The 8,911-nt window shown below is 43.9% G+C and overlaps 1 protein-coding gene across 1 annotated transcript; it reads right to left on the bottom strand.

Moving 5' to 3' along the window:
* Positions 1-2,586: 2,586 nt before the first annotated feature.
* Positions 2,587-4,846, bottom strand: LOC139181548 (large ribosomal subunit protein eL36-like). Its single transcript, XM_070785061.1, has 2 exons — positions 4,817-4,846; positions 2,587-2,949 (listed from the first exon to the last, which is right to left on the bottom strand). The coding sequence occupies exons 1-2, from the start codon at positions 4,844-4,846 to the stop codon at positions 2,587-2,589; spliced, it is 393 nt and encodes a 130-aa protein (XP_070641162.1).
* Positions 4,847-8,911: the final 4,065 nt, after the last annotated feature.

Genomic DNA, 8,911 nt, shown 5'->3' with positions numbered 1-8,911 from the left:
GAAGCCCACATCCAGAAATCAGTTTCCTATGTTGTTAAATGCTTCACCCAGTCAAGAAGGCCTCCTCTTTTCTCCAAATCATAGTAGATCTGTCTTGGTAATGCCCTGGAGGACATAAAGCTCCCCAGGGAATGGCCCTGGTGCTGTGTCTGCCCTGTAATGATACATGACCTGGCAGTTTCAGACAATTCCTCCATCTCCTCTGTGCGCCTTGGCCCTTAAAATAGATCTTTTATCAGATCCAATTTCCTGGAGTTAATGTTTCTCCTGAGCCCGCCTTTGGAAATGGGGCCTGAAGTTCTTGAATACAACCCTGTGTTCAGAAGGCCTAGCCCCTGGCAGATGGCCTGGTACCCCTGGGCAGATCATTGGGGCTTTTTGTGCTTCTCCAAGAGGATCCCTCCTGATCCCTCAGTATGAGGACAGGCCTCATTACATTCCAGGAAGCACAGAAGAACAAGGAAGCCCTCCCAACCTGCCCCTCGTTCACTGTGTACAAACACCTTCTGAGTCTGCATGGTGTTGTCAGCTGCTGCACGTGCTGCCAGTGTTGCCTCCTTGGCAGCAGTTACTGCAGCAACAGCTTCCATGAGCCCATGAATACTCCACAGACCGCTCACAAGCAGGGGACCACGACCTGTACAATTTGTCCAGACTGGCTGTTTCCCCATCACAGGGTCTGAGCAAGATGTGGGTGAAAAAGCATCTGCCACTTTTGCCAAATCTCCAGTTTTCCTTGTAGGGTGCTACCCTGTTAGGAAGCTGTCCAGACACTGAGCCACCCTTTGTGACAGACTCTGGAAGCAGCTTCTCTGCTTTTCTGAGAGAAATCAGTTATTTGGGTGACTGGGACTGCTGCCTGGGGCTGAGCTTGGGCGCAGATATATACAGGTAGGCTCCTCTTTTCTGACATGGCTTCCTCAGCCCTGAGGTGCTCCCCTCCACTCCCACAATGGGGCCTTTTAACTTCCGTGTTTGTAGCATCCAGCAGAGAGAGTAAGTAACAACTTGAAAAAACTACTTCCTTAGGAAGTAGTTGGTATTGCTCCAATTCATTCAATGGGTATCTATAAGTTATGACCAACCTAGACAGCATATTAAAAAGCAGAGACATTACTTTGCCAACAAAGGTCCATCTAGTCAAGGCTATGGTTTTTCCAGTGGTCATGTATGGATGTGAGAGTTGGATTGTGAAGAAAGCTGAGCTCTGAAGAATTGATGCTTTTGAACTGTGGTGTTGGAGAAGACTCTTGAGAGTCACTTGGACTGCTAGGAGATCCGACCAGTCCATCCTAAAGGAGATCAGTCCTGGGTGTTCACTGGAAGGACTGATGTTGAAGCTGAAACTCCAATACTTTGGCTATCTGATGCAAAGAGCTGACTCATTTGAAAAGACATTGATGCTGGGAAAGATTGAGGGCAGGAAGAGAAGGAGAAAATAGAGGATGATGAGATGGTTGGATGGCATCACTGACTTGATGGACATGGGTTTGGGTGGACTCCGGGTGTTGGTGATGGACAGGGAGCCCTGGCGTGCTGTGGTTCATGGTGTCACAAAGAGTCAGACACGACTGAGCGACTGAACTGAACTGATTGAACCCCTATGTATGCCAGGTACTGTTCTGCATGCTAGGGATACATAAAGGGTACATCATTCATTCAACAAACATCAAGTCCCTATTCTATGCCAGGCTTGATTCTAGTTACTGAAGATCATGAGCAAAACAAGACAGATCCTTGCCCTTGTGGAGCTGACATTCCAGTGGGGCTGAGAGGTAATAAGCATGAGAATTATCCAGTATGTTAAAAGGTGTGAACAACCATGGAGGAGGATGCAGGGAGAAAGTACAGCAGGGTAAAGGGGATCCAGAGTGGGCAGTATTCATAGGATAATCAGGGAAGGTTTTATTACAAAGGTGGCATTTGAGCAAAGATATGAAGTGGTGCTAGTGGTAAAAGAATCCACCTGCCAATGCAGGAGACCCAGGTTGCTTTAATGTTTTTTTACTTGGCATATAGTTGGTTTACAATGTTGTTTTAGTCTGATGTACAGCAAAGTGAATCAGTTGCACATATACATATATCCCACCCCTTTTTCTTTGGATTTCCTTCCATTTTGGTCACCACAGAGTATTGAGTAGAGTTCCCTATGCTGTACAGTAGGTTTGCATTAGTTATCTATTTTACACATAGTATTGTAAATATCTATTATCTATTTTACTCATAGTAGTGTAAATACGTCAATCCCAAGCTTCCAGTTTGTCCTACCCTCTTTCCCCCTTGTTATCCAAACATTTGTTCTCTACATCTGTGTGTCTATTTCTTCTTTGCAAATTATTCATCTATTCCATTTTTTCTAGCTTTAAGAATCTTTATGAAGATTAGAGATACACCACCCCTTTTGCCATATCCTATTAATAGACCTTTCAAAAAGCAGTTCTTATATCTTCTGGATACAGACACGTTATCAGATATATGCTTTGCAAGTATTTTTCTTGGCAGTCTATGGCTTGTCTGTTCGTTCTCTTAACAATGTCTTTTTTTTTTTTTTCCTGAATATGTTTATTGTGCACAGAGGGGAAGGGCTCAGTCCTTCTTGGCTGCCACTTTCCTCACGGTGGCCCGGACATTGCTCAGCTCCTCTCTCTTCCTCTTGGCACGGATGTATGTCCGCACCCTTTTCTTGGTGAACTTGAGGGCCCGCTTGTCCTTGGAGACCTTGAGCAGCTCCATGGCCCGCCACTCATAAGGGGTGAAGCTGCACACCTCCCGGATCATGTCCTGCATGAACTCGGTGTGCTTGGTGAGGCGCCTGAGGAGGTGGCTGTGCCTCAGTTTGCTCACGTTCTTGGTCATCTTGTGGCCCTTGTTGAGGCCAATGGCCATGGGGAAGAGCAGAGCCACAGCCACTGCTCTGCAGTGGCTGGCGAGGCAGAAAGTTAGCAATGGCTTTTGAAAAGCAGAAATGTTCAGTGTTGATGTAGTCACATTTATCAATTTGTTCTTTTTGGATTGTCCTTTTGATGTCTTATCTAAGAAATCTTTGCCTAATCCAAGATCACACAGGTTTTCTAGAAGTTTTATAGTTTCAGATAATATATTTAGGTCTTTAATCCATTTTGAATTACTTTTTGCAGTACAAGAGACCCAGGTTTGATCCCTGGGTCGGGAAGATCCCCTGGAGAAGGGAATGGCCACCCACTCCAATATTCTTGCCTGGAGAATCCCCATGGACAGAGGAGCCTGGTGATCTACACTCCATGGGGTCGCAAGGAGTCAGACACAACTGGGCAATTAACACATTCTGTATAGTAGGAGGTATGAATCCAGGCTCCTTCCTTTGGGTATGAGTATCAACCATTTGTTGAAAAGACCATCCGTCCTCCACTGCATGGCTTTGTGCCTTTTAAAAGAAATTGGTTATCCAGGACTTCACTGGTGGTCCAGTGCAGGGGGTCTGGGTTTTATCCACATGCCACAACTGAGGCCCGATGCAGCCAAATAAATAATTTTTGAAAACCAGTTCTCCACATTCTTTTTTTGGCTGTGCTATGCAGCATGTGGGATCTTAGTTCCCCTGCAGTGGGAGCACCAAGTCTTAACCACTGAAGTGCCAGGGAAGTCCCAAAGTACAGTTGATTTTCATACATTGATCGTGTATCCTCCAACCATGCTAAAATAACAATTTTATTACCTTTTTTATAGATTCCATTGGGTTTTCTACTAGATAATCATGTTTCTGCAAATAAAGACAGGTTTATTTCTTTCCAATCCAGATGCCTTTTATTTCTTCGTGCTTTTATGCATTGACTAGAATCTTCAGTACAATGTAAAAGAGCAGTAGTGAGAGTATATATGTGTCTCATTCTGGGTTTTGAGGGGAAAGTAGTCAGACTTATGCCATTAAGTACACCATTAGCTGTAGGGCTTTTTTTTCCCTCTCTCCAACATACTTGTCATTTATTAAACAAACATTTAGTACCAAGCAGGTTCAATTCCTGCAAATCCTAAACCTGTTTGTAAACTCAGCCAAGTCTCAGCTTCCTGTCCTTCTAGGGACTCTGGCCATATCTTGAATCAAGGGTTCCCATGAGGAGGTTAGGACAGTTCTCCAGGGGCAGAGTTTTATTACTTTGTGGTATCAGGCAAGCAGTGATTCTCAAAGTGTGGACCCCTTTGTGGTATCAGGCAAGCAGTGATTCTCAAAATGTGGACCCCAGACCAGCAGCAGCAGCATCACCTGTAAACAGGGCAGAAATACAAATTCTCAGGTCCTTTCTGGACCTAATGAATTTGACCTTCTGGAGTTGGGAACCAGCGCTCTGTTATAATGAACCCCCCAGGGGCTTATGGTACAAGCACCAGTTGCAAACTACTCTTCAAAAGAAAACTGCAGGACTTGCCTTGCGGCACAGTGGGTGAGAATCCACCCTGCAAATGCAGGGGACATGGGTTCCCTGGTCCAGGAAGATCCCACATGCCGCAGGCCCACCAAGCCTGTGTGCCACAACTACTGAGCCCATGCTCTGGAACCTGAGTTGAAACTACTGAACCCACTCGCCTCAACTACTAAAGCCGGCATGCTCTAGGGCCCATGGACCACAACTGCTGAGCCCATGTGCCCAGACCCTGTGCTCTGCAACAAGCAAGGCCATCTCAATGAGAAGCCCACGTACCAGAACTAGAGAGTAGCCCCCTACTCTGCAACTAGAGAAAGCCCACTAGCAACAGTGAAGACCCAGTGCAACCAAAAATAAAAATAGTTAATTTTGAAAAGCATTTAAAAGAAAATGGCAGGCCCATTTCAGTGTCAAACCTTGGGCAATGTCTCTAGGACAAAGGCCATAGTCACAACTAGACACTCATTAATGCAAAATGGAGAAGGCTTCCAAGATAGATTAACCAATTCATGTTTTTTTTTCTTCCAAAGAGCTTTATTTTTTAGACCTTATTGTGATGAAAACACTCAACATAAGATCTCTGCTTTTAACAAATTTTAAGTATATAATACATTATTGTTGGTTACAGGTACAATGTACAGCAAATCTCCAGAGCTTATTAATCTTACTTAACTGAAACTTTATGCCTGTTGATTAATAACTTCCCATTTCCCCCTCTACCCAGCCCCTGTTAACCACCATTCTGGTCTTTAATTTTATGAATTTGATTATTTTATTTTTAATATTTATTTATTTGGCTGTGTTGGGTCTTAGTTGTGGCACGTGAGATCTTCATTGCATCATGCTGGATCTTTCGTTGTAGCACCCAGACTCCCTAGTTGTGGCGCTTGGGCTTCAGTAGTTGCAGCACACAGGCTGTCTTGTGTCTCACAGGCCCTACAGCTCATAGGCTTAGTGGCTCTGTGGCATGTGGGATCTTAGTTCCCTGACCAGGGAAAAAACCCGTGTCCTCTGCATTGCAAGGTGGATTCTTAACCACTGAACCACCAGGGAAGTCCCAAATCTATTTTACATACCTCCTATAAGTGGAATCAGGTAGTACTTGGCTTTCTGTGTCTGGCTTATTTCACTTAGCAAAATGTCCTTGAAGTCCATTAATATTGTTGCATATGGCAGTGAAAGTGTTAGTTGTTGAGTCGTGTCCAACTCTTTTGTGACCCCATGGACTGTAGCCCGCCAGGCTCCTCTGCCCATGGAATTTTCCAGGCAAGAATACTGGAGCAGGTTACTATTTTCTACTCCAGGGGGGTCTTCCTGACCCAGAGATCAAACCTGCATTCTCTTGTGTCTCCTAGATTGGCAGGCAGATTCTTTACCACTGTGCCACGTGGGAAACCCGCTATCACTTACATGTGACTCTTACATGGAAATCTAAAATATGATACAGGGACTTCCCTGATGGCCTAGTGGTTCAAAATCTGCCTTCCACTGCAGGCAGACGCAGGTTCAATTTAACCTATGGGAACTAAGATCCCACATCAGTTCAGTTCAGTTCAGTCGCTCAGTCGTGTCCGACTCTTTGCGACCCCATGAACCGCAGCACGCCAGGCCTCCCTGTCCATCACCAACTCCCGGAGTTCACTCAGACTCACTTCCATCAAGTCAGTGATGCCATCCAGCCATCTCATCCTCTGTCGTCCCCTTCTCCTCCTGCCCCCAATCCCTCCCAGCATCAGAGTCTTTTCCAATGAGTCAACTCTTCGCATGAGGTGGCCAAAGTACTGGAGTTTCAGCTTTAGCATCAGTCCTTCCAAAGAACACCCAGGACTGAACTCCTTTAGGATGGACTGGTTGGATCTCCTTGCAGTCTAAGGGACTCTCAAGAGTCTTCTCCAACACCACAGTTCAAAAGCATCAATTCTTTGGCGCTCAGCTTTCTTCACAGTCCAACTCTCACATCCATACATGACCACTGGAAAAACCATAGCCTTGACTAGACGGACCTTTGTTGTCAGTAATGTCTCTGCTTTTGAATATGCTATCTAGGTTGGTCATAACGTTCCTTCCAAGGAGTAAGCGTCTTTTAATTTCATGGCTGCAGTCACCATCTGCAGTGATTTTGGAGCCCTAAAAAATAAAGTCTGACACTGTTTCCACTGTTTCCCCATCTATTTCCCATGAAGTGATGGGACCAGATGCCATGATCTTCATTTTCTGAATGTTGAGCTTTAAGCCAACTTTTTCACTCTCCTCTTTCAATTTCATCAAGAGGCTTTTGAGTTCCTCTTCACTTTCTGCCATAAGGGTGGTGTCATCTGCATATCTGAGGTTATTGATATTTCTCCCGGTGATCTTGATTCCAGCTTGTGCTTCTTCCAGCCCAGCGTTTCTCATGATGTACTCTGCATATAAGTTAAATAAGCAGGGTGATGATATACAGCCCTGACGTATTCCTTTTCCTATTTGGAACCAGTCTGTTGTTCTGTGCCCAGTTCTAACTGTTGCTTCCTGACCTGCATACAGGTTTCTTAAGAGTCAGGTCAGGTGGTCTGGTATTCCCATCTCTTTAAGAATTTTCCACAGTTTATTGTGATCCACACAGTCACAGGCTTTGGCATAGTCAGTAAAGCAGAAATAGATGTTTTTCTGGAACTCTCTTCTTCCATGATCCCCAGATGTTGGCAATTTGATCTCTGGTTCTTCTGCCTTTTCTAAAACCAGCTGGAACATCTGGAAGTTCACGGTTCACGTACTGCTGAAGCCTGGCTTGGAGAATGTTGAGCATTACTTTACTAGTGTGTAAGATGAGTGCAATTGTGCGGTAGTTTGAGCATTCTTTGGCATTGCCTTTCTTTGGGATTGGAACGAAAACTGACCTTTTCCAGTCCTGTGGCCACTGCTGAGTTTTCCAAATTTGCTGGTAAAATAGATAACTAATAAGGACCTACTGTACAGCACATGGAATTCTACTCAATGTTCTGTAATAACAAGTATGGGAAAACAATTTGAAAATGAGTGGATAACTGACTCACTTTGCTGTACACCTGACACTAATACACATTGTAAATCAGCTATACTCCAATAAAAAACAAATCACCCAGAGGTGAAAGCATACAGTCTCCTTAGCTCTTTCCTGGGCATGCTTTCAGTCCTGCAGTTGCACATGCATTTGGCCTTCTGGATTCCCAGAAATATGTCAGAGTTTTTCAAAGGTCCCTCTGGACATCTCATATCCAGTGTTTCATGATTTTTTGGTCAACTTCTTGATGATTCCAGCTGTTATCACCACCTCAGCAGATGTGATTCAGAGAGAGCTCTGTATCAGGTCAAATAAAGACAAGCCCTGTAAATGAAGGTTTCCAGGGAACTGCCATACAGATCCAGAATGACAATTCTCTGGGCCTCACACTCATTAGGATGGTTACTATAAAAAAAGAGAAGAAGTGTTGGTTCAGATGAGAAAATTAGAACCGTTGTGCACTCTTGGTAGGAATATAAAATGGTGCAGCTGCTATGGAAAAAAATATATGGCAGTTCCCCACAAATTTAAAAAAAAAAAAAACAATTACCATATGATCCAACAATTCCACTTCTGGAAAAATATCCAGAATAATTGAAAGCATAGTATGAAATAGACTTTGCATGCCCATGTTCATTGCGGCATTAGTCACAAAAGCCAAAAGGTGGAAGCAATCCAAGTGTCCATCAATAAATGAATGGATAAGCAAAAAGTGGGATATTCATACAATAGAATATTATTCAGCCTCTAAAATGAAGAAAATTCTGACACATGCTGCAACACGAATGAACCTTGAGAACATCATGTTGTGTGAAATAAGCCAGTCATAAGAAAACAAATACTGTATGTTTCCACTTATATGAGGTATCTAAAGAAGTCAAATTCATAGAAACGTAAAGTAGAAAGGTAGTTGCCAGGGACTGGGGAGGGGCAGGAGGCTGAGTGGAGAGATGTTGTTTAATGAGTCTAGAGTTTCAGTTTTGCAAGATAAAAAAGTTCTGAAGATTTGTTTCACAACAATGTAAATATTCTTAACATTAATGCACTGTATACTTAAAAATGGTTAAGGTGGTAAATTTTATGTTATGTATTAAAAAGTGAAAGTGTTAGTCGCTCAGTTGATCCCATGGACTGTAGCCCACCAGGCTCCTCTGTCCATGAGATTTTCCAGCCAAGAATCCTGGATTGGGTAGCCAGCTATTCCCTTCTCCACGGAATCTTCCCCAACCAGGGATCGAACTCGGGTTTCCTGCTTTGCAGGCAGATTCTTTACCTTCTGAGCCCCCAGGGAAGCACCTTGTTATGTATATTTTGTTACAATTAAAAGTACATGGACACCTACTATGTGCCTGGCATTCTGGTTCATCTTTGTACACCCAGTGCCTGCATATCATGAGTGCTCCTTATCATTCCCTCTCAGCAACATTTGACTCCCTTCTTGAAATGCTTTTGCTCTTGACTTCCAGAAATCCTTCCTTGGTTCTGTTCCTGC

The sequence above is a fragment of the Bos indicus genome, chromosome X (assembly GCF_029378745.1).
Source record: "Bos indicus isolate NIAB-ARS_2022 breed Sahiwal x Tharparkar chromosome X, NIAB-ARS_B.indTharparkar_mat_pri_1.0, whole genome shotgun sequence".
Lineage (NCBI taxonomy): Eukaryota > Metazoa > Chordata > Mammalia > Artiodactyla > Bovidae > Bos > Bos indicus.
This window is presented reverse-complemented; position numbering and strand designations above follow the sequence as displayed.